This window comes from Stegodyphus dumicola, chromosome 3, assembly GCF_044657685.1.
Source record: "Stegodyphus dumicola isolate Sdum_Otavi_A_Nest chromosome 3, ASM4465768v1".
In the NCBI taxonomy this organism is placed as follows: Eukaryota; Metazoa; Arthropoda; class Arachnida; order Araneae; family Eresidae; genus Stegodyphus; species Stegodyphus dumicola.
The window spans coordinates 109306633-109334135 of NC_140770.1; the positions used below are offsets into that span (position 1 = coordinate 109306633).

The 27503-nt window shown below is 33.7% G+C and overlaps 1 protein-coding gene across 1 annotated transcript in view; it reads left to right on the top strand.

The window, feature by feature from the left end:
- Positions 1-27503, top strand: part of LOC118190467 (uncharacterized) — an 85938-nt gene that overhangs the window by 14479 nt on the left and 43956 nt on the right. The window contains exon 2 of the mRNA XM_035361175.2: positions 13689-13775. Coding sequence (XP_035217066.1) covers positions 13689-13775 — 87 coding nt within the window. The remainder of the gene's footprint in view (positions 1-13688; positions 13776-27503) is intronic.

The following is a 27503-nucleotide window of genomic DNA, read 5'->3' on the forward strand; positions in this document are numbered from 1 at the left end:
AAATCACTTAGTATTAGACATCGAAAATTGTTCTAAATCAAGTATTCATTCTCAAATATTGACACGAGTTTGGCATTTAAGTGTAAAGAACGTTTAGTATTTAACTTTACTAAAGCTAACTGAAGCTGGAATTTATACTCTGAAGGGGCAAAATGAAAGTATGATTTTGTATTTGCAGAACCTCCCTTAGAACCATTGCCTTTAAATTCTAAATCTTATTTTAATGATGTAACTGGAAATATATGTCTTGGAGCACTATTTGTAAAGCTTTCAGCCCTGTTTTTGAACTCACTATATATAATATAACAAGAAGGGTGAACGAATAAATCAAAAGAATTTTTTATGTACTCTGATTGACTCATAAAGCACTTAGTATAATGATAGAATGAAAGATTCACAGATCTTTCTGAATATTAAATCTATTCATAATATTAATACGGATGATATTCTTTATCTTTAGTTAATTGAATTTTATTAAATTCAAAGTCATCCATTTAAATACTATTTTTGCTATAGTTTCTATATTTATACTACATACATACGTCTTCAAATGCTTTTATTTACTTCCCTTCATTTTCTGTCATACGATGCATGTGACATTATCGTTTGACTGGTCTTTAGTGCCAGGAAAGGAAATTCTTATCGTTTGTGCTTGTCTGTAGTATTTTTATCTCTGTAATATATATCTGTATGATCTTTATGTACACAGTTTTTTAAAATTAACAATTTATTTAATGTAAAATATATCTCGGGCTTCTACTCTTAGAAAACTTCATCAAAAATGCAAATTAAGTAAAACAGAGAGTGTTGGCAACTCAAACAGGAGCGATGTGACTCTCATATTCTACTGCCATAGAGTTATGTTCACTTTCAAGTGAGTTTAGCTTTCGCTTGCATTTACATTAGAAGACTGATAACATTTCAGTTGTAAATTAAAAGTCGAAGTACAAATAAATTTTTGTAAATGTTATAATTACTTCTTGTTTTTGGATTCTAAATTAAAGACGGGAAAACAATTGGCCTTAGGTCTAGGAAGGTTATCTAATGTTCAGCTTAAGAGTACGTAATCTTTAAAAATGTAGCCTCGGTAATGCTGTAAGCGGGGCGTCAGTCTCATAATTCTTTAAAATATGTGCAATATCCTTAATTTTCTAACGAGTTTATATCTATAGTTTTCTCCTTTATTAATTTTTCTTTTCCACTTCTCTGGAGGAGACATGCAGTTATTGCTTTAGTTGATCAAATTAAAGTTTTGCTATTTTTTCCGCTGGCATTACATTACCAAATTTATTCCATTTCTGTGTTGATCTAGAAGGGAATTATTCTGCACCAGGGATAACTGTTTAGAGATTTATAGGTAATTGCTTGATACAGATCGTGAGAGCTCCGATAACATATAGTTAAGCGTAAGAACTCGAGAAGAAACAATACAAGTTAGCAAGTCATTGACAGAGTATTAGAAACTAAACTTTATTAAACTTAAATTAAGCAGCCCAAATTTCATCTTAAAGCGAAAAATAATGAACCGCTTGTGCTTTCGGATTGTTGAAAAAACGAGAGAAGCCTATGTATAACATGGGCCCCAAATTTTTATCGTAGACCAAGCCATCACTTGCGTTGTATTATAATATAAAACTTTCTTCTTTATCGAATTAGGTTGCTATTGCATTTAATCTATGGAAAACGTGGTTTTTTTTTTTTTTTTTTTTTTTTGTGCAGCAGCTTTATTACGGATTCGAACTTCAGGCAAATCCCTATTAACCCTATTTGTTTATTTTTTAAAGATGGAAACATTACTGCTAAAACCATCAGCGTAAAACAAAACTGTTAGCAATAAATACACAAAGGGAAACACAAAAAAGAATTTTTAGGATAACTACGATAACAGATGATATCTGTCAAATAGACTGTGGGTAAAAAACAAATAGATTGAACTTACCTTTCTTCCGTGAGTTTGAAACCAATAACATTGTTCAAGTTCTCTTGTAAATATAGCTCTTTAATGCTTCTACCGTTCTTTAACTTAATTTCTTTATTTTTAATGGCAACTTTTTATCTTTTTTGCAATATCTTCTTTTTTTGGTTCGAATATTAATTTAATTTATGTAACGGAATATAACTATTTTCTATATAAACTACTTAAAAATATCTGCATTAATAATTAACAGTATTTCTTGTTAGTAAACTGTGGTTTATTTCTCTTTCCTTTGATTGTTTCCTACGTTAAACAGCGCTCCGACGTATTGTGATATGAAATTAACATTTGATGTCGTTATATTACCCTGGTTAATCGGGATTTGTCTTTCTCTTCTAAGCTAGTTACCGTATTTATTAGAATAGAACCCAAAAATTATAATTTCTTCTTCCATCGTTACTCTAAAAGGAACATTATCATTAAAACTGAATTTCAGTCTAACTTGTAGAACTTGAAATATTTATTTTAAAATTTAAATTGTTTATCCGTACCGGAGTACACCAAATGAAAATATTTTCATTCCTCGTAACTATGACTTAGAGACCACAGTCTCAAAATTTTATTTCTGGTTAAAGTTATTTTATTCTTTGTCATTGTGGCTTAACAAACGCTGGTATACCATAGCAGAGTAAAATTCTTCCTTGTGAAATTTAACAGATATTGTGTACAGTATATATTAATAAAATACTTTTTATTATGAGTTTGATCTATATTTTCACTTCTTCTTTTCGTTAACTCTCAACAGTGTATAAACAAGGTAAGGAAATTTAAGTCTGAGTTCTTGAAAGCTTTACAGAGAGGCTTTCGGTAGTAATAGTTACTCTTCTGGCATTAGCCAATTTGCTAGCCAAACTTATGTCGCGCAGTCAAAAGTGAGCCAACGTTTAGTTAGGCTAGTTATACACGTAGTCTCAGGCTCCGAATCCATTTAAATTCGAGAATTCAATTTTCTATTATCAGATACTCATAAGCAGCGATGAGCAGCAGTAAGTACAAATGAGAGATTGTTAACTTTCAAATAAATAAATCTGATGTGGACACTATATGACTTCCTTGCACGGCCTATTAAACTATACATATATTTTGCTGCACTTCATTTAAAATTTATTTCCTCGAATAACCTGAACTTAATTAACGAATTTATGAAGTCAAGTTAAAAATGGCATCAAAAATTGCGAAATTTGAAATTAAATATCCCGGTCAATATTTTCGGACAGGAATCAAACTTCTAATTTTATTTTTTCACAACGAGTATAAACTTTTTGAAACGTAACTATAAACGGGAGACGGCATTAGTTAGATTTCTTTATTTGTCCAAATTATTTTTTTAAAGATTTGACATTGCCAAAACATGAATACTTTCTCCATTAAAAACCCTTCGGTAATTAGATGTATGTGACTACTGTCAACGCTTGCAAAAATAAAAAGCTGTGTAAGGATTTTTAATCGAGTAAGGAGTTGGGGGACATACATGTATATATATATACGTTTTGTACCCCGAATTGCAATGAAAAAGGGTAGTGCAGAAGTAGATGTTATAACAGTACCGTGTATAAAAGTTCAAAGTTCTACGTCTAATTGTTTTTGAGTTATGAGAGATACAAACATATATACATACGTACTAAAAAAATCGATTTTAAACCAGTTTTACAATACTTTGGGGCCGCTCGGACGGTATAGTGGTTAGGGAAGCCTGGCTGCGATACCGAAGTGCCCGGGCGCGAAGAAAATCCCAGAGAAGGCATAGATGTAAAAGTTGTCTGTCCCTTCATAGGAGGCAAAGGTGGCCCACCTATTGGGTGTTCCCTAATAAAGAGACCACCACATCTGGCCTTAGGAGTGGCCGATGCCGGCATAGGCAAGCCCGCCATTGAAAAAAAATACTTTTTGTTAAAAAAAAGAATCCTTTATTCTGTCTGTATATATAGATATAAAAAAAATATAAAAAAAGTCGCTGAAATGGATTTGGGAGCGATCAAAATGAATGTTTCCTTTGAAATATGATAAACGAAATTTTCCACAATTACAGACTTCTTGTACTTTATATAAGAAATAAGAGATTTATTTTAAAACCTTTTTAAGACTTTGTAGTACTTTCACAGATGGAGCGATAACTCATTTGTTATCCTAAGTAGGGTGTTAGAAACTTTAAGTTAGATTTACACAAGAAAGTACTCTAAGGTCAGAGCAATAAGAAACATTAAATTACAATTTCTTAACGCTGGTATTTAACAGATATTAGTAAATGACAAAAAATCTAAGATTTATAATTTAATTAATTTTGTTTAATATATAAATTGATGAAATAACAGAGGGTCCAAATATTAATTACCTATCATCTCAGTTTAATGCACATTAGTACAACAAGTGGAAATTTAAATTTCGCACAACAGAATATGAATGACCTGCTTTTGTTTGAAATGAAAGATTGATAAATATTCTATTATAATGCTTGCTATACCTTGGTTTCTCTCATCACTTGATCACTTATCTCGTCACATGATCATTCAAAACTTGTAGAGTCATTAAGTTATTTTTTAAATCAGGAGACGTGAAAAATGAGGCATGAAAAATCATCATCCATCCCCTTTAGTTCGGGCTTCACTGTAGAGCCATAAGGTTATTTTGTGAAGCAGGAAAAGTGAAAAAGGAGCAATATTCTCCTCGAGACTCGAACCTGGACCTCTCGAATACGCGCCGAGTGTGCTACCGTTACACCACGGAGGCATGCAGAAAGGAGGGAAAAATACTTTATAAACTATTCCTTTGTTTGATAAATTAAATTTTTCTGAAAGCTTCTACGTTTAAAAAATTATATCAGCTTTTACTGATGATTATAAGTTTCATCACATTATTTCTATATATTTATTTGTATTTCATTCATCAAAGTAATATATTTCCGTTAAAATTGAACAGAAGTATATGCAGCTTGAAGAGGAGGGTGCTGTATCGTATTCCTGAAACACATAGAATATCTCCATAAAACCAATTTCAAGCTTTCTTGAAATTACGGGTAATTTTACGTGTTTTGTATGCGATTAATTTTGAAAGTATTTCAAGTGTTTTATAAAATAAAGGACGAGTTTTGCAGTAAGTATAAGAAGAATTAACTGATCATCATCTATTAGTTATGTTTTTCAACTTACATAAATTGTATGCTATATTATTTAACCTATGGCGGTGATTTATTTTAAACTGGTGCGTCGCATGTTTTAATGGAGAATTCTGGGAAGAATATTTTGGAAGAATTTATTTAGGTGACCACTCGGTACACAAATGTTAATAACAAATCTGCAGAACTTATTTACCATGAGTTTGACAAGTTGTGATCTTATTGAGCTTTTGATATTGAATCCAAGAAAATATTAAATCGTAAGCATTTAATCGTAAACGGCATTTGTGCAAACTGAGATTTCGCCTCTAAAATAGCTATAAACAACTTTGTGGGAAAATGTATTTTAAATAGTAAATTTCCAAATAAACTAAGGTTTAATAATCGTGTTTTATGGGAAACATTTCTCGTTTAGTTTAAGTTTTATTTGTAGTAAACTTTAAACTGAAATTTAAGTTCCTGTTAATGTTCTAAATTATACTCGTATAACACACGTTCTCAGGTAAATATCATGCAATAAGTGTTTTAATAGAGTTTTGAATGGTTTTTCAAAAATATTACTACTTTCAAAAATTCATAATCAAATGTGAAACGCAAATTAACAATAGCCAGTTTTCCGTGGATGATAATTTTGCTTTTTGGAAGTAAACAGATTTTGTACCCAACTTTCATTAGTTTCAAAATTCGTAGTTTTTCATTATAACCGCCTACAGTTTAAGGATAAATGTTGCTTAATTTAGATTCTTAAACTTTGAATAAACAGTATTGATACAAAGGATAACAAATTTCATATGTTGGGTTGAGAAATATGGTATTCAAATAAACATTTTTCCCATAATAATCCCATCGGTATGCTAAGTTGTAGCTCTCTGTTTACAATTAGCTTTAACAAATGTATCGTTATTCTAAATATACCCCTAAAATGTTTTTGCAGATAAAATATCTCAAATACACCCACTACCACATTATGAATTCGATTTTTAGAATTTTTAATTCGCCACCCGCTGAGGGGGTGAAAGAAGTTGTTGCAGATTTAATTTTATATTTAAGCTACCGTTTTCATTTCTTACTTTATGCATGTTGATGACGTAGATTGCTACGCGAAAGTGTTGTTTTCCGGGAAGAATATGAATAAGTTAAATGTCAATATTGTGATATTGAACAAAGTGAGCTTTTATTAGCCCTTATTCTGGTGATATGATTTCCTACTTGCATATAGTAACTAAGTTTTTCTCTAAGTAAACTTCTAACGCAGATGACGCGTTTAATATAATCATTCAATTAACGCACAAAATGCTTGCTTCTATAAATGTTCAGGATTGAATTTATGAAAACTTCTAATTTGGGGCCATTATAAGTGAAAAGCAAAAGGAAAAGAAATTCAGTGAATTTTGGAAAAGTCGAGAAATATGGCATAATTATAACAGGAGGAAATAATAAAACATTTTAAAAAAGACAAAATATCTGAAAGATTTGAGATTTTAAATTACGTCCGAATGGGTGTTTTTCTAACGTTTTGTGTATTACCCTAATTTATTAAATATCATGCTCTACGAACTCAAACTATAAAATTCAGTTCAACTGCAATATCACAAATTAATTTTAAAATGAGCATATCTTTAGAATTTCCGATACAGAGTCTCGCGCACTGAAGATAAAAATATTTTTTATACCGCTATAAGGTATTTCTACCGCCTTCCTAGCATGCCTTCGTGGTGTGGTGGTCTGCACGCTGGCGCGTATTCCAGAGGTCAGTGGTTCGATTCCCGGCGAAGGCGTTGCTCATTTTCCACTTCTCCTGCTTCCAAAACATACCTAATGTTCCTACACAGTGTTGTCACAGCTCACTTTGAAATCGTTTACTTTTTAATAAAAAATTCGTTGAAGTGTTACGAAATCTGAAATCGATAAGGAAACAAATTTCAAATTCAAATTAGGGCCCATATTCTATGGAAGATTACGTTATTTAAATTTTGATGGCCTCTAGGTACCGTTGTTTTATCCCAATGCGGGAAACATACGTACATTTATGCAGATTCTTCATTATTTAATTTCTTTAAATATAAGACAGAGGGATAATAACGGTAGCAATGATTTGAAAAGTGATACAGCCTTTTAAAGTTTTCAACGCAAAATGCCAAAACGAAATTAATAGTCCTTTCTGGGCAAATTGCCCCTTTGGACTAATAAATTTAAAAAAGCCTTGTATCATATATTTTTAATTCCTTAAGTTATGTATTGTTCAATATACGCAATTACATTAATAATTTTCTCTTTTTAACTCCAGAGAATGCTCTTTAAGATGACTTCCTGTGGTTCTGGAAAACTTTAAAACTTTGTTTTCTGTTCATCTTAGCGAAGCCAGTGATCACAGATATCAGTTTGCATAATTAATTTACCCTACTCAAAACTTTTGGGGAGAGAAATATTCCGAAATAGAAGTATGATATGTCGGTTTATTAACACCATTACGTTAATAAAATTCCGAGTTACTTAGAAAGATAAGTAGATAGTGAGTAAGTAAAAGTAAATAAATGAATTAGTAAATAGCAAACTACTTCATGCCCAGCTTTCTAAAATATTTTAAGTAAATAACATTTCAAAATACGAGAAAAATGTCTTTTGGGTATGTAAAAAATTTTTTTTTTAAATCTAAAATCCTAAATTTTGTTTAGAAATTTCAATACTTTCTTATAATCTCGTCGACCGTGGAAGTTGGCTACCACAGAACCATAAAAACTGGCGAGATCCTGCCAAAGTTACGCCAATTGTTCTTGTAGAATCCTGAAAGAACTGTCGTCTCTTTATTTAATAAACAAACAGTATTAGACCCGCTTCATAAAAGGGCTTTCGATGACTATTTTATTAGGCTAACAGAGTGTAAACTTCCAGGAGGTGATTCCTCTAATATATTATTGTTTATCCGCCGTATTGAGCTGATAAGATCATATGAAGTAATGCAGACATTTTTTTATGGTAGTATTAAATAACTTTGAAAATAATCCACGTTTCCTGTTCTGTGGAAGTCAGGTTTGAAAGTTTTACCATTTATTTCAAAATGCAATAAAAATAAGCGATAATCAGTTGCTTAAATTTACATCCTTCTTCATAAAAAATGGTTCAGGGATACATCAAATGTAAGCTCAGACGTTATGTGTTTGTTGTGATGTTACGCTTAATCTAGTTGACGCTAAATCACACTGCATGGTAACAGTTTCAAGGTGGACGGAATAATTCTTCAGCACCGATATTTCAAAAGCACTTACTAATTAAAATATCCATTCACTTTAGTCTGCCATTGCCCTTCAAAGCGAGCTGTTAGAAATATCTTGAATGTTTTTTAGTCACTTTTCTAAACCTACTTTTTTAAGGCCCGAATGGGGGTAATCCCAGAAGGACTATTAATCTTGAAATGACATTTAACGTCGAATCGCTTTAAATCACTTTTTAGATTGTTGCCACCAAATATTACAGCCCGGTATTACATTTAAAGAAACTAAATAATAAAGAAGCTACATAGATGTATGTATACTTCTCGCACTGTGAAAAAACGGTAGAGTCATCAAATTTTAAATAACATAGTCCTTTATCCCAACATGGGCACCTGCGAGACCGAATTTGGAATATGTTTTAGCGTCTATTTCATATTTTATAAAACTTTAACGATTTTTAATTAAAACACTCAGCGATGTCAGCACTGTAAGGCGAGCTGTGGCAACACTGTAAGGAAAAAACATTTTTATCTCCGGCACGCGAGACTCTCTATCGGAAATTCTAAAGCTCTGCTGTTTTTAAATATTTGTAGCCTAATGTCGCGTTAGTTCAAATGTTCTTGAAACGTGTATGTATCTGTAAATGAAAAAAATGCCCCTTTTGGGGTAATATAAAATCTGAAAGCTTTCCTATTTTTTTATTTGCAGGTATATAAATATGAGGATATATAATGTGTTTTTCCTGAAGACATGCATATTTAGCAAATGAAAATGAACTAAGTTCTCGCCCGGAGTCCGGCATAGAATAATGGAAAATTCGGCTCGGTACATTTAATGACTACGCCATAACAGCAGTAAAATATTGCGAAATGTTTCTCGATTTTCCGTAAGCATGTCAAACAATATCGCTTTGTGCAATGTGACCTTTTCTTTTGGATAATTAGAGCTCACAAATTCGTCAACAACCCTCAATCAACTGAGACTTGAACCCACATGCCTATAGATAGTAAACAATAACAAGTATGCAACTTAATCGTTGTGCTCACTTTTTTCCTCTGCTACCAAGCACGCAGTTCCTAATCCTTCGGCAGCGGGGAGTGTGTTAGAGAAAGAAAGATTGACGCGAAGCTGGGGCTATTTATAGAAAGTCTGCTGCAGAAATACATCCATGTCGCGACAGAGCTCACTTGATTCAGCTTGTTGATCTTGACCGTCGTCCATTATAGTCTCCTCCAATAGCTGGAGACTTGAGTTGAACGTCATTGCAGCTTATGAAAGCGACCTGGGATATTTTTACTAGGTTTCATCTGCCTAATATAGACTTTTGCCCGCAAATAGATCTTCGATCCTTTGAGGAGGGGTAATTTTGGCGGAACGGTGTGAGTATTTTTGGGACGGCATTGTCACTAACGATGCAGGGACACCACTGGGTCGAAATGAGATGCGACAGATGTCTTCAAAATATTCCTTTCGGGAATTCTAATACGGAAAGAACTTTATTTAAAATGTAAGGTAATTTAATCTTTGCTGCATATAAAGTTCGTATTTATGTAACTCTATTAGCTTATTTTTATTAACATATAATTTCTTACGATAAAGCCTTTCAGCCTTTATACATTAACCAGCAACTTATCAGAAATGCAGATTAAGTGATTTTAAATATTGAGCGACAATGAGGAATAATAGAGGAAGAATGTTGGTAATTTTTGCGAGTAGCTCTGCAGCGGCCATACTTTACTGATGATTCAATATCTGAAATAGATTCGTTGAGTTCTAGCTTTGCTAGTATTATGTTGGTATTCGCGGTTGCTTTTGAAAAAACAGCTTATCTGTCTTTAATCTACTATTTCATTTGTAAATATTTAAAGTGTTCTATTCTCAGGTTACAAAAGCAATTGTTAAATTCTGGTTTGTAAACAATCAGCCTGTAGTTTGAATAAACATTTAGTTGATAATGCTTTCGCTGTACTTATTTTATATTACTAGATTTTAAGAGAAAGACCGAACTATAATTCGTCTGCTGTCTAGGAACAGTCAACAAGTGTTTAGATTTAGCTAAATTTGGCTTAAGCCAATATGCTAACATTCCAGTAGATCAGATGCCTACGAGTTTGTGATAAAGAGAGAAAGTCGCCCCTGTGTTGCATCCTCAATAATATTTTCGGAAATGAAACTGCTAAATGACAAATGACTAAGAATTTAGCCATTTCCAATGATTACTTAAGGAGCAAATGTTTGGCCATTCTTGAAGAGAGATATATGTACTAAATTTCGTGTTTATGTAACTTACTTACATTAAAATTGTTTTGCCAAAAGAACATTTTTGCCGCATGTTAATGGTTATTAAATCTTTTGGTAAGGTACGCTCTCAAATCTCATCATTTGACAAATAAAACAGCAAAACCTTGAAGTTTTATCCAACATAACATTGTAGAAGCATCGGACTAGGCTATGATCGACAGAGGGAAAGTTCCCAATTTCTGGAAAGTTACAAGCGTATTTGTATACCACTTCATTAAGGAAATAATCAACATTTGACGACGCTCTAAAACAATGAGATTTCCTTTTCTTTTGGAGTACATTGAATTAATACATGAGTACATACACATGACTAATAAACACGAAATTATATCCAAATATCAGGCCAATCATTCCAAGTCATTGTTCAGCATGACAATTGGCTTTTTTGTGTTCGTAAACATAAGACACTAATAGATAAATTAGTCTTCAGTGTACTTAAGTTTTCGAAATGAAGTCGCATAACATTAATTCAATATTTTTATTGGGATATAAAAATTGAAATTACTGAGAAGGCATTTATTGGTTTCCACAAAACCTATGCATTCTGGAACACTGAGAGACTCAAGTTCCCCTTCTATTTAATGCAACAACATATGAAATTCTTCCGTAAAATGTTGTGGTAATGACTATTATATATGGGACATACTGGAAACAAGCAAATTTGGAGTGTCACATTTGTAGGTGGAGATCTATAATTTAAGATCAAAATGCAGTTTACTGAGCCTTAAATATATATTTGAGAATACTGAATTAGAGAGTTTTACACTAATAAAATATTGGCAGCATATGGATGCTTGTACATAGTGTCTTTGTATTCTGGCAGTGGATTTTCATGGTCTTCGATATTTCTGTAAAATTCAATAGCTGCAGTTTGATAAATTGAGCCATATTGCAGATTTTGACGCATTGTTATTGCTTTTGCCCCATTTGACTTTTTAGAGCCGTAGAGTATGAAAGAAAAGTTAAACATTTTTGTCACGCTGAATAGTAACACTCGGGAAATTGAATACCAAGATTTCCTTACGTCAATATAAGAATGTAAAATAAGGTAAAGAAGCCATGATGGATGCATGCCAGGTCATGTAGAAAGTAAATTAATGGCTTGCACTGTGGAAATGCTTGGCAAGTTATGCGTATGTGTTATGATAAGGTTAAGTGTTATGATATAGTATGCTCTAAAGACTTTTTAATGTCAAAACATGTAAGTGCCTCATGACTATGGGCAAAAGATTGAGATAACTGCCAGTAACTGAAACATAGTCATGAAAGATTTTTTTAAAACTATGATTAACAGCGTTTTTATTTTACTTTATTTTTTCAACAATGTGTTGTTCCTTCCTTTGGCATAAGCAAGTTTACACTAAGAGACCACTCAGCAAAAGATACGCAGTGATGATTTCCGCTCATCCAGCAGCGGCCACTTAGAGGCGCTAGTGTTATCAATAAGATATTCAGGAAATGCAAAAGATTAACAAGGACAAGCTGAATAGAACCTCTCACCATCTGTGAAAACTAACTTTTTAATATGTTAAGTCTTTCCATGGCTGTCTAAAAAATTTACGTCTCTTGCGTTGCATTGCAGAATATGAAGACTGAGTTTACCATTTCTAGAAAGAGACTGTAGCTTTCTAGCCGAATGAGATCTAGCTAAAACGTTGAACGCGTTTCTGCTTATTATGCGCATCCACAGAATAAACTAAACAGAACTCATTTTGCATGAAGGACGTGCAGGATAAGCAGACAATGCAGTGTAAAAATAATAAGATGCAAATAGTTCACAACTAATGGTAAGAAGCAACTTCGCTTTAGTTAAAAGCTGAGGATTCTCTTGATTTCTTCTGCCTGTTGAGAATAATAGCGTCTTGAGTGACATTCTCAGGCGGGTACGCTTCCGGCGTACTTCACCCTCTCTTCCTAGTAGCATCTCCTTGCTATGGTGAGACTTCTGACATATCTAAGGATGGTGGATTAAATAATACGCTGTTACCAAGCACAGTACACTAAAAATTTTCTTAAAAGTAACCAACTGAAATCTGATTTACAAAACAGAATTGTCATATAAAACAGACAGTAAAAACAAGAGTGATTAATAGAAACTGTACTGACTAGAGAAATAAACTACCGTTTATGTATTATATGTTGTAACTAATATAAGTTAATTACAGTAAGACCCCGCTTAACGCTGTTTCGTTTAGCGCTGTTTCGGTTTAGCGCTCTTTTATTTCAACCCGGGGATTCCACGAAATCGCTCGCAGCATACGGGGATTCCCCGAAATATTATGCAGCGATAGGTTTCAAATACATATCCGAAAGAGTGTACTTGTATTTCTTGTTTGGTGCGGTATTGTACAGACATATTTTGAAGGGGTAAATGTGGAAGATGTCGAAGAAATAATTCAAGAAGCAGCGGCTAGTCTTTCTAATGATGAGCTCAAGGAATTAACTGAACAAGAAGAAAACAAAAATGTTGAAAGCAGTGATTCAGAAGAAGAGCAAAAAGAACTTTCGATGGCGTTTGTAAAAAGGAGTTTGTCTACCATAACTGAAATAATGGATCAATTCATTGAAAATGATCCGAATTTTGACAAGAGCTCAAAAGTAAGGCGTGGTGTTAGAGATGCTCTATCCGTTTATGAAGAACTTTTAAGAGAACAACGCAAAAGAAAAAGGCAAACAACATTAAATGCTTTTGTCACAAAAAGGCAGAACACTGAAAACGCGGAAGGCTAACTAAATATGACTGACTGAGAATTTTATTTGTTTTTTTTTAAGAATATTCGTTTTGTTATTTATATTTTGTTTTTATTTTTGCAAGAAATAATAATGTGGTATTAATTTGGGCTTTAAGAAATAAATGTTTGGTTTTATTTTTATTAAAAAAACATACTTTTTAAATTTAATACCTAACCAATTTCCTAGCCATCTTACCCTAACCCCAATATTTACATGTAAACATAGCCTCGTTTAGCGCTGTTTCGCATTACGCTCTACTTTGATGGAACGTATCCCCCGCGTTAAGCGGGGTCTTACTGTATAGGTTTTTGAGATTATTTTGTATTATGCTTTAAATCTTTAATTTCTTTTTCAGATTGAGTCGAACCCTGTCTGGCCCAAGAAGATGTGTTAGATGCAGAAAAATGGTGTACTTCTCGCAGTCTCGGTGTAAGCAGTGTGGGTAAGCAGATAACTGGTCTATGGTTTTTATATCTCAGTTATGATGCTTTTATTACCTTAAGATAATATTTTAAAAGTTATTCATACACATTCACGTCATGCGAAAATTTATATGTATTATCAAACTAGAACTACTCTACTAAATATTCTTCTAAATATTTTTATTTTAAATTAAGAAGTGAATTAATTAATATAAATATACTGATGAACTATTTAAATGTTAAAAATTCGTACAGGTTATGAAAAGGAATTTAAACAAAGCCACATAATACAAATGTTTATGCACTGTGTTCAAATGAAAGTGCTTTCAGCTATGGACAAATGTGAAACTATAACCTTCACAATTAATGAAAACATATAAATATAGATTTTGAAGCTGAATAGTAAAGGTTATATTTTGGAGTACATTATAGAAATGGAAAGAGATAAATACACATAATGTACTATAAAAATTATGGATTTTTGATAATGAATTTTAAAACTGAGAAAGCATTGAAAAGACCAACTTATTAAATACACGGAGTATTTTTTAATAATTTAATATTACTTATCATTCCAGTTTTTCAGTTATGAACAAATGTGAAACTAAAAGCTTCACGCTTTTAAAGATACAAGAATGGCTATAATTAATTGTTTAAATTTCTCTTCTTTATAGTTTTAATTAACAATTCGCGATTTATGACAGAATTATTTTTTTTCTTTTAAGTCAAACGTGACTAAGATTTTACGGTGATTGAAGTTATTTTTTTACTTTTTAGCGTTGTAGGGTTTATATTTACTTTAATTAACATTTATTTTAAGTTTAAACTATCTTTCCTGTCAATCCTTACTTTCCCTGGAACTGCCAATGCCAGAATATGTAAATTTGAGTAGAACGCGCAAGCATTCAAATTATCAGCGGAAGTAGTATGATTTAAATAGAAGGAAACAAGTTCAGAGAGAGTTATTCTTACTTCGCGAGCGCGGAGGTAGAAATCGAGAATTAAAGAACCCCGCGTTGCGGCCTATGTGCTTGGCGGGAAGTAGTTGCAATTGTTCCAGTGAGCTTCAAGTCTGCTGAATTAGCTGCGGCTTTTGTAAAACGCGGTGAGTTAGTTATTTTAGAGAGCCTCGTAGTTAGAATATTGTCTTTATTTTCTTTTCAGGTTATTATTTTATTTTGACTGCCTAGTTGGCAAAGTTTGTAAGCGTCAAGAGGACGCAATTGTAAATTAGTACGTTGAATAAAAAGGGACTTAAACCCTTTATAAGACTCTGTGGTTTATACAAGCTTTCACAGTCACCTCTTGGTTGCGTGCTAGTTAGAGGCGCGCAACGTTATATTGGCGCCCGAACACTTATCGAACTGAAATGGCCGAAAACTGGATGGAAGCCGCTGGACAACACCAAGAAATGACAACGCAGTTAGAAGGATTTGGATACCTGGTCCAGACTTTGAGAGCATCAATCAAGCCAAACGTCTATTTCGACGGAAAAAATTCGGTGTCCGTATTTTTAGAAGGTATAGAAAATCACTTTCAGCTCTATCCTGTGCCTGAAAGACAAAAAGTCGCCATCGCCACATCAGCACTAAGAGGACAGGCCGCGCTATGGTGGAAAAATATAGGAAAATTTCTACTAGGTGAATTTGGAAGCCCGAAGTATACATTTGAAAATTTCAAAAAATCGTTAGTAAAGGCCTTCCCCATAGTGAAAGATGGCGCACGGCTGGAAGCCGAGCTATATAGTTTCTATCAACGGGATACAGCACAATTGACGGACTTTATTTTACGAAAAATCAAGCTAACGGATATGTTGTATGGGAAAAAACCCGATGCGGAGATAATTGAAATAATATTACCAAGATTGTTACCCGCTGTCCAAGACTACTTTGAAATTAGAAACCCAACCACATTGCAGGAACTTTTCGAATTGGCGGTGAAGTTTCAAAATCGCAGAATCGCGGAAAGAGCGAGAGGGGAAACATATTCTCAAAGTACCAGAAGGAAGGAGGAAACAAGAAATGGAAATCGCTCATATGGGGGAAAGAACTATCAAGCTAACGCATCGAAACTTGAAGGGCAAGGCCCAAAAAGAAAATTTGAAAATAAGCATCCGCGTACCCAGAAGACACAGATTGAAAGGAAAGCTTTAAACGACTAGAGGGGCCTGTGAAAGGGAGGGTCCAGACCCCGGAAGTTTTAGAAAAACCCTCAAATAGACATCTAAATACAGTCATCGTAAAAAACTCACAGCTACCAATTATACAAGTCCTGGTTGGCGATGTACCACTAGAAGCCCTCATCGATACAGGAGCAGAAGGAAATTTCATGAGTGAAAAGTTCTTCAAAAAGAATTTTTATAGGATACGACTCTTTAAAACCAGAAATACGGAAATTATAGCGGCGCAAGGAAAAACATGTCACTGCATCGGGAAAGTATCATTAAACATACAGGTAAAAGAGGAAAATCTCAAAGTATTAATTTTTGTGGTGAAACACCTCCAACACTCTCTTATTTTAGGTATGGACTTTTTAAGGGCCGCGAGGACCAAATTAAATTTTCAAGATAGTTCCGTGGTGCTGGAGATGGACCAGAGGGTGGTGGAACCGGTGGAGACACCTGAATTGGACCTTAGCCATTTGAATGACCAGGAAAGTAAAGCAATACAGCAAGTGGTGAGTAATTTTTCTCATTTGTTTTCAGAAAAACCGGGAAACTGTCAGATCGTGACTCACAAGATTCAATTAAATGCCGAAAAACCTTGTAGGACTAAACCTTACCGCTATGACAAACAAAAAGACGTAATCATCGAAGAACATATTCAGGAGATGTTAAAGAATAAAATAATAACGCCCATAAATAGTGAATACGCGAGTCCAGTCGTACTATGTAGGAAAAAGAACGAGTTTCCTTCTTCGGATAAAAGGGCTTGGAGGTTTGCTATCGATTATAGAAAACTAAATAGCATAACTAAATTCCCAGTTTACCCTTTGCCGGTTATAGACGAGATCATTAGACAGATCAAATCGACGAGATATATGTCTACTTTGGACTTAACGTCTGGCTACTATCAAATAGCTATGAGACCCGAAGATATACATAAAACCGCGTTTATAACAAAATCGGGCACTTATGCATTTTTACGCATGCCTTTTGGGTTGTGTGGGGCCCCATCAACATTCCAGAGAGCTATGGACATTGTTCTAAAGCCTGTCCTAGGAAAATCAACTTTAATTTATCTAGATGATATAATTATAACGAGTAATACGTTGAAACAACACGTTAATGACCTCGAACAAGTTTTTAAATTATTAAAAGAGGCCGGTCTTACAATTAACGCCTCAAAATGCAAGTTCGCAACTAAAGAACTTAAATATCTCGGTTATAAAATTTCGCAAAAGGGTATAGAAACGCAAGATTCAAAAATAAAAGCTATTAAGAATTTCCCACCGCCCAACACCGCCAAGAAACTTTCGTCTTTCCTTGGACTATGTTCTTACTATCGATCTTTCATAAAAGATTTCGCTAATATTGTTGAACCACTCTTAGTAATCAAAAGAAAAAAGAGTAAATTTACGTGGACAGCGGAAGCTAACACGGCTTTTGAAAGATTAAAAGAAGCGCTTATTAATGCTCCTGTTTTAAAATTCCCAGAGGGGGACGAAAACCTGGAAATTGCGGCAGATGCATCAGACTATGCGGTGGGTGCGGTTCTTATGCAAAATAACCATCCGCTGGCATTTTTTAGTAAAACATTGAATCAAACACAAAGGAATTATACAGCTACAGAAAGAGAAACATTAGCCGTATTAATGGCTGTACACAAATTTCGAGTTTATTTCGGCAAATCGCCAGTAACAGTCTTTTCGGATCATGCGGCGGTTGGTAGACTTTACTCGGGAAAAAACCTAACGCCCAGGTTAATAAGATGGGCTTTAAAACTCCAAGAATATAATATCACAATAAAATATAAACCGGGTAAGGAAAACAATGTAGCTGACGCACTTTCTCGTATAAAACTGGACGATGAAGGTAATGAACTTAAATGCGCTGTGTTGACTTCAAAAATTTTAGATTCTAGAGATACGGTTATTACTGAACTGAAAGCTGATCCTGAATTTGGAAATATCTATGCTTATTTGAAAGACCCCGAAGGCTTTGAGCATACAGATATCGATGCGATAAGAAATAGAGCAAAAAACTATGAAATAATAGATAATTTATTATTCTATACGAAAACAACGAACGAAAATCTTGAGTATAAGCCAGTCATCCCAGCCTCGCTTCGATTAAGCATTTTGAAGGAGTTGCACGAAAAAAAAAAAAAAAACAGCGGGCCACCTCGGGGTCAGAAAGACTTTAAAAAGGGTACGCGAGGCGGTATATTTCCCGCAATTATACAAAATAGTAACGGCGTATGTCAGATCCTGCAATCAATGTCAGTTAATAAATGATATTAATTACAGCCCGGCCGGGTACTTAAATAGCATTCGCGCTACATTTCCGAATGAAATTTTAGGCATAGATCTCCTTGGTCCCTTCCCCCAGAGCGAGTTAAATAAAAATCGTTTTCTTTTAGTAATAGTAGATCATTTTTCAAAATGGATAGAAATTGTTCCACTTAAACGCGCGTCAGCCAAAACAGTCGCAGATGCATTCGTACACAGATACATTTTAAAATACGGTGCACCGATAAAAGTCATTAGCGATAACGGAAAACAATTCATTAGTCAAATATTTGAAAACATATGCAATGGACTTGATATACGCCATATCAAAATGGTTCCGTATAGACCACAAGCTAACATAGCAGAAAGAGTTAATAAAAACATTGTAAAAATAATTCGCAGTTACGTTAGCACACATCACAAGCGCTGGGATGGCTACATAAATGAATTAGCTTATGCTTTAAGAACGGCACATCATGATACTACGGGAAAAACTCCAGCAGAATTATTTTTAGGCAGAAAGTTAATTACGCCTTTAGATAAATTATTCTTTGTGCAACAAAGAGAGCAGGAATTTAGACAAAAGGACGTGCAAAAACTAATTGATCAGGCGCTTAAAACTTCGGATACGGCAAGAAATAGACAAAAGTTATATTACGATAGAAAACGCCGTGAAGCAGATTTTAAAGTTGGGGATAAAGTATTGAAACGGAAATTTTCTTTATCAAGTGCCCCAGACAATTTTATGGCAAAGCTAGCTCCAAAATTTGAAGGACCCTATGTAATTCAGGAAATCAAAGGAGTAGTCTTATATCTTAAAAACGAGAGAGGGGAAATCTGTAAAGCAAGTCCCGACCAGGTGAAAAAATACTATAATCCCAATGATTTTGAAATCCTTAAAAGTTTCTTGCAGGACTCAAGTCTAAACGAAATAGAAGGGCCAGAGACTGCAACAACTATTCCACCACCCAAGAAACGGAGAACTGAAGAGAGACCTAGCACTTCTACAACCTGGACGTCGGTATCAAAAAGAAAAAATGAGTTTCAAACTCCGGCGTTTAAGAAAAACAAAAATACAGATGAACCGGGTAAAGAAACCGTGGTAAAGACGAAAACACCACCTACAAAAGATGGCAGGAGAAATTACACATCAAGGAGAACGCGCACACGGCCACAGAGTCAGGTGCCAGCAAGGCCGCCGTTCCGGAAACTGAAACGCCAACAGGAGGCACAGAAGTACGAGGAACAGAAGAAATTCAAGGACTCCAGACCGGAGGACGTCAAGACCAGCCGTCCCAGGCAGAAACGCAAAGGACAACAACCAGACGATTACTCCGTCAAGAGGCCAGCATGTAGAGGACGCAAAAGAAAGATCAACGGGGACGACACGCGGAGATCAACAAGGAGAAGATTGACATCCATGACACCTCTAACTTGGGATCAATTTTGTCAAAAACGGATGACGGAGTTTCAAGCATCAAAAACTCAAAGATAAGTTAAAACCTTCTATAAATTTTTTTTTCTCTTTTGTTCCGAAACGTTATGCATAAGTACGAAGTTCTATGTTTTGACGAAAGTCAATATGTCTCGGTTGAGACTTAGTTTTGTTTTACTTTATTTAGCTAAGGCAAAAGTATTATTTTCTTTAAGTGTAAAAGCTAAAAACAAGCATTTTCTGTTGGTCGAAAGACTAATTCTGTTATGTTAAAGCCAAAATTTGGCCGGAGATAAAAATAACTTCGTATTCTTGTACTAATAAGAATTTTAGTTCCAGTGCCGCCAGCTTGGCGAAGAATGAGTAAAGTAAAAATTTATTTTCTCTTATACATTTTATGGTAAATTGTAAAAAGCATATGAATTAAACTTTTGTAAATGTATGTAAATACTTGCATGTTATGTAAAAGTAGAATTTAGTCTAGAAGCATAAAATTGTAGATGCTAAAAGTGAATGCTTAAAAGCAATGAAGTCAAAATTTAAGTATTAAACTGTAAAGTCATGCGTTAGAGCGAAAGCCTGCATGTTTAAAGATGAATGAGGGGGAAGTTAGAATGAATGTGTTCTCCACCTACATTTGAATTTTTAAGACTGTTAAAGTAGCTCATTGAGTTGTAGAATGTCGAGTAAGGTGTGTCTATTTGGTTGTTGAATTCTAACAAATCATGGTGGTTAGGGGAAGTGTTGTAAGACTAAAACACGAATATTCCCGTTTGACACCGCACACGGTGGAGAGCCAGGGTAAAGTTAAATTAATGCTTGAAAAATTGAATGAATGTGAAGTAAGCAATAACTAAGAAAAACGAAACGTTAAAAACAAAAATTTATTGTGTCAAGAAAGTGTAAATTATAATGTATGTAGAAAGATACTGATACTTATTCTTTCCAGATGCTGGAAGGAAAGACCAAGATTGATTGATGAAGTCCAGGAAAAGTTGCTGTAAGAAGAAAGCTTTGTAACGACTAACAGAATTTTAATTGTTACATAAGATTTTTTTTTGTGTAAACGAGGCTTTCGCCAGTTAGTTCAGAATTAGATAAACTTACAACAGGTCGTTTGTAGGACCTGCTTCCAAGTTTTCCAAATTCTGGCAGCGGCAAATGTAGGGTTTATATTTACTTTAACTTACATTTATTTTAAGTTTAAACTATCTTTCCTGTCAATCCTTACTTTCCCCTGGAACTGCCAATGCCAGAATATGTAAATTTGAGTAGAACGCGCAAGCATTCAAATTATCAGCGGAAGTAGTATGATTTAAATAGAAGGAAACAAGTTCAGAGAGAGTTATTCTTACTTCGCGAGCGCGGAGGTAGAAATCGAGAATTAAAGAACCCCGCGTTGCGGCCTATGTGCTTGGCGGGAAGTAGTTGCAATTGTTCCAGTGAGCTTCAAGTCTGCTGAATTAGCTGCGGTATTTGTAAAACGCGGTGAGTTAGTTATTTTAGAGAGCCTCGTAGTTAGAATCTTGTCTTTATTTTCTTTTCAGGTTATTATTTTATTTTGACTGCCTAGTTGGCAAAGTTTGTAAGCGTCAAGAGGACGCAATTGTAAATTAGTACGTTGAATAAAAAGGGACTTAAACCCTTTATAAGACTCTGTGGTTTATACAAGCTTTCACAGTCACCTCTTGGTTGCGTGCTAGTTAGAGGCGCGCAGCGTTATAGCGTATTTAACTAAAACTGTGCAACTAAAACTTTTTAAAATATTTTCTGTTGTGTAACTTAAAGTGTGTCTTAGCTCTATCTTTTGTTCTTCTTTACTATTTATTCTTGTATTTAGTTTGAGGTATTTTTTATTTTCTGATTTACTGAACGAAAAAAATCTAAAAGTCTTAATTTCAGCTTATTGATTAGACATGTATGCTTCATCACATCAATTACATTTTATTCGCTCTAAAAGAAGTTCCATGAGATTTAAGTTTTTACTTTCCTCATAGTTATAAATTAATAAAACTTTGTTTAAATTTAAAATTTTTAAATTTAAAAAAATTTAATCTTCTTTACATTGTACAATATTTCATTACTATTTTCTACATAATTTTTGCTATTTAATCTTCTTTTTTGGGAGGGGAGTGAATAAAATCCTATGTTGGATTTAATTTCAGTTTTTAACACTAATAAATGCATTTATTTTGCAGTGCCTGTATTTATACCTTTGATTTTCCAATTTTTTTCTCTTTACTGATTTTCCGAAAAAAAAAAAAAAATACAACAAAATCTATAATCGACACCCAATTAACAGGCAACATCAAAATAACTGCACTTTTGGAAGTTTAAATGTAGTCTGAAATTTAGGCCTATGAGATAAAAAGTATATAATGAACTAATAATCAAGTTTAAATGCGATAAACATTTATGTTACGTTTTCGCCACCCGAATTAACAAGCCAACAATCCAACTAATGGACCAAGTAATTATCTGGTATATAAAGATTAACTTCCATTTCTTTATTATGCTTTGATGCGTGAACTTTGAAAGTAGTACGCATCACTTTCAGAACAATTGACATTAAAAGATTTACTCCTTACTTGTAAACATGTAAGAAAAATTATTTGACATAACTATTGACATAAACCAGTGGCTAGCGCATCGCGCAGCAGCACCACAGTTCCGGGGTTCGATTCCCGGGTTGGGCAAGGTCGACTCACTCTATCATCCCTTGATTTCCATCACTTGGCCGGTAAAATGAGTGCCAAGTTCGCTTGGGGACTAAACACTGGGGGTCCTGCGACCAGGCTGACCACTTGTACAGGGCATATGCTTATGCACCTTGGGGCCCACGGTCAAGAAAGCAGATTTTGGGCACTGCAGGCCTTGGCCCATTAGGGCTGTTATGCCACTGAGTTTTGTTTTGGCATAAATTGTCGCCTATGATCATGTTCACGTATGCTATGGTCATGCAGATAATGATGTTCATCTCTACCAACGTATGATGTGATTGTATACACAGCGAATTTTTAATACGCTGACGATAATCCTATATGCAAGCAGTCATTTGAAGTTATACATATCATCACTCTAACAAATCCGTAAGCTATATGTAATAATATCTATTATAATTTAAAAATGTTCTCCAACTTGGGTTTTTGAAATACAAAATTATATATATATATGTTTTAAGATTAAATAATCTGTAATGTTTTGGATATTATTTGTTTCATCGTGGCTGATAGATAAAAAAATGGACTGCTATAAGTTCATCATCAAAAAATAGGAATAAGTAAGCTTCAGAAGTAATATATTCAATTATCTGGAAACAATGTGAGGTCCCGTTGATATCAGTGAAAACGATTATACAGTACATCGAATTTCAAAATTTTTACTCTCATTAGATGGATTTAGATCGATCATATTTTTTAAAGAATAAACTTTTTTTTCAAAACCAAATGAAAATCCAAAGCGAGTTTAATGCATCTTTTTTTTCTTTTCTTATTTCCGTCATCTTCAATTACCTAATATCTAACATCTTATAATTTTAAAATTGGGTATCACGAAATTTCATTTTAAGTTCATTACCTCTGCCGGCCTGCGCGAAAATACGTACCTCACTATTATTATATCTTATTTCTCTGTTTGCATTGTACTTCCAGATACATGGATTATTTGACTTCTTTATTTTCTTATTAGTCTTAATACTGCAGTCATGGATGAATATTGTTGCGTGAATAAACAAAAAATAAAACAAAATGCTTAAATTTCCTCATATATTTTTACAATTAAGATACAATAACACGCCGAACAAATATTAATTTAGAAGTCAAACAGCATAAATAAGCGTTATATTTTCAAATTTTCACAGGACTAGTTTCGATGGTTTTACCGAACCATCATCCTCAGCTGCAAAAGCGCAAATGAACGAGATAAGATATAATGATTAGAAAAGATAATATAAGAAAGCCTGTAAGGAGATAAGCTACTGGCGCCATCTGTTGATGAAAAAAGTACTAAAACATAATTTTTTAAGGACTGAAGGTAAAGATGGATTGGAATTAGGGTCGTTAATTAGAACAGTCTCTCAGTAGTGACACTTCATGTACATCCTTAAAGGTACTAGGTTTAACATGGAACAATGATTAAGATGTCTTAGCACTAGAGTTAACGCCCTTACTGTTCTCTATAAACACTAACTGTAGCAAACATAATGTATTAAAAATAGCAGCCACAATTTTTGACCCGTCTGGATTTATCGCACCCTTTGTAATTCGAATTAAATGCTTATTGTAACAGCTTTCGCTTCAAGGGGTAGCTTGGGATGAGGTCTTTTCTGGAGACCTTGAAAATGACTGGAAAATATGGCTCTCCTAAATAAAAGAATTTAAAAATGTTGAAAATTTCCAGATGTTATTTTTATGTACCAAATTTGGACAGGGATACTGTTCAGTTACACATTTTTAGTGACGCTAATCCGAATGCATATGGCTCAGTCACATACTTGAGATATAGACTGATGAAGATAAATTTGAAACTAAATTTGTTTTGGCAAAATCACGTATTGCTCCATTAAAGAAGTTAACGCTTCCCAGCCTTGAATTGATGGGAGCACTGATAGGTGCTAGGAGTTCCAACTACCTGAAAAATATTCTACATATTTCAAATGTCATTTTGTGGCCAGATTCGGAAATAGTTCTACTTTGGATTAAAAGTACAGCTAAAAGATGGAAGCCTTTCATTGCTAATAGAATTTCATAAATATATGAAATTTCAGATCCTTGTTCATTGAGACATTGCATTGCGAAGATAACTCAACCCCGCAGATCTAATAACAAAAGGTTGTTCTGCAAAAGAACTGATAAATTATCCGAAATGGTGGCATGGCCCTGCATTTCTTTCGTTACCTGAACGTCAATGGCCGAAAATTAAACTATCAACACCAAAATTATATGATGTATCAGAAGAATCCCGAAATTCAGAAGTTATCCTAGCGTGTGTAATTAGAACCGACAAAACTGAAAAAGTTCCACTCATGAATTTGACAAAATTTAGTTCCTTGAAAAAACTTTATCGTTTGACCACTTGGATTTTCAGATTTATGTCAAATTTAAAAGCAAAAAGGAAAAATAGAAATTTTGTGGAAATTTCAGCCGAAGAAATTAGTAAATCTGAAACCTTTTGGTTAAAGCAAGCTCAAGAACATAGTTTCCCTGAAGTTATAGAGTCCCCAAGAGAAAACAAACACATTCCAAAAGATTCAAAATTGTTCGAATTAAATCCCATATTATCAGATGAAGGTCTACTTTTGGTACGAGGTCGGTTACAAAAGTCAAACCTACTATTTAACAACAAATATCCAATAGTAACTCTTTCAAAACATAAATTAAGTGAATTAGTAGTACGAGATGCTCATGAAGAGATTTGTCATGCAGAAGTAACTGATACTCTAGTGGATGTACCTGAAAGATTCGGGCTCTTAAGAGGAAAACAATATGTCAAATCAATCCTGAATAAAAGCATAATATGCAAAAAATATAACGTATGTCCTGGACAACAAGTTACTGCACCTCTTTCCAGCGGATAGAGTTAATGAATCTCCGCCTTTCGCAATTTGTGGACTCGATTTTGCAGGTCCGTTGTATGTAAAAGAAAATGACAACAAATACTACATTTTATTGTTTACTTGCGCCACTACAAGAGCTATTCACTTGGAGCTCGTAAAAGGCATGAACACTCAAGAATTTTTACTTGCATTTCACAGGTTCGTATCTCGAAGATGTTTGTGTTCCACTGTATACTCGGACAATGCCAGTGCATTTAAAACAGCCGAACGTGAATTAAAGCAAATGTAGAAAGTGATTATTTACCCTGAAGTTAAAAAAAATTATACTTCGCATAGAATCGCATGGAAATATATTGTGAAACGTGCTGCCTGGTGGGGCGGGTTTTATGAACATTTAGTTCGCAGTGTAAAAACTAGTTTAAGAAAGAACATTGGGAAATCATCTTTGACTCAAAATGAATTAGAAACGCTTTTGAAAATTGGAAGAATAACCAAAACTTTTATTGGTAGAGATGGAATGATCAGATCGTGTTAAGTGAAAACTGGTAATTCGGTAATCAAACATTCAGTGCAGCTATTGTACAATTTAGAAATTGATGATATCAATAATTGCAATAATCAGTGACTTATCAAAAATAGACTGAATGACTGATAAACTGATGATAGACATAAAAAAGTATCATTTTCACTCTCAATATTCAGTTAAATTTGTGATGAACCTATTGTTCATCGGCGGAGGGGGGGTTGTTGAAGTTATTTCTTTTTCCCCTCTGATGAAGTCAATTTTTCCTTTATTTTTTATCGTCTGTCGCCGAACAGGTCACGTGACCGGCGGCAGTAAAAGAGTATAATAACTCTTTTAGTTTAGCTTGTGAGTGATACTTGAAATGAACTTTCTTGGCCGCATAGCGGTAATAAGCAATTACAGTATTGTTCTTGATATATTCAATCTTGGCCCTATGATGAGAAAATTTATACTACATGTAAATTTCATGTTTAAAAAATGTATATATTGTAAATAATATCTTCACTAAATCTTACTGTATTTCAATTGGAACTTGTCATTCGTGAGTTCTTTACGTGAAAATGGTATATTGACTCTTGATATACTCATATATTCTCGATTAAATTGATGCCCTCCCAACTCGCGAATAAAAGAGAATCGTGATCATAACGTTCAAGGTTTTTACAATGGCAAATTTCAAAACGCGCCAATATATAAATTCACGTATATCTTCGGAAATTTTGAATAAAAAACTGTAATCTTTTGCAGGTATGCTTAGAAATACGTCTACTTTAAGATGATAGTAAAATTTTTATAGATTACAATTCCACAAGCTTTTTGAAAAATTTATAAATATTATTTAAAAATACAAATTTTAAAAATAAATCATAAAAAATGGGTGAATTTTATTTGGAATGAACCTGAATTTCGAAATGTGAAGGAACTGTGAAAGGAAGAATCAAGTAAGTTTAATAAAAAAAAAAAAAAAGAGAAATTAATAAATATATACCAAACTCAATTAACATTGAGGAGCTAAAGTTTTGAGAGCTAATTTTTTGAAAACTACTCGTGCGATTTTTACAAATCATGGTAGCTTGACGTAATTTGGGTCGTAGAATCGAAATATGAAAAAAAATTGGCATGTTATTTCATAAAACTTACGATTTTGTTTCCAGGGCCGGATAAAGGGCGATTGGAGGTATTGGGCCCAATCGGGCCCTGCATTTGAAAGGCACGCGTTACCATCAAAATGAACAAAAAAAAAAAAAAAAAAAAAAAAAAAAAAAAAAAAAAAATCGAAATGTAAAGCAAATTCCTTTTGACGATAATGGATAAATTATGAATTATTCAAATAATTAAAAATATATTTATTTTAAGTTCGAATTGGTGGATGAGATTTATTAATGTGTTTATTATTATATAATATATACTTTATAATATAGAAAACTGATACCCGTAAAAGTTCATGTCAAATGTATTGAATTTAATTGGGATAGTCCTATATTAGAGAGATTTTGCACTACTTACGTGAACTACTTTACGTACGTAAACTAATATGCAGGTATATGCACGCGCAACTAGTTGGGCAACCGTACCAGTCCATGGCGGATGTATAGCTGGTATCAAATGTCAATTGTTTCTTGCATTTGTAGTTCGCTATTCTTCTAATCGTTATAATTATTAGAGTCGTATTTTGTGACTACAATTACTAATTGTTGAATAAGATAAGTGCTAATTATATTACATAATGTTTATTAACAAATTATTAACAAACAAAACGAAATGGAAATTTTCTAGGTATACTT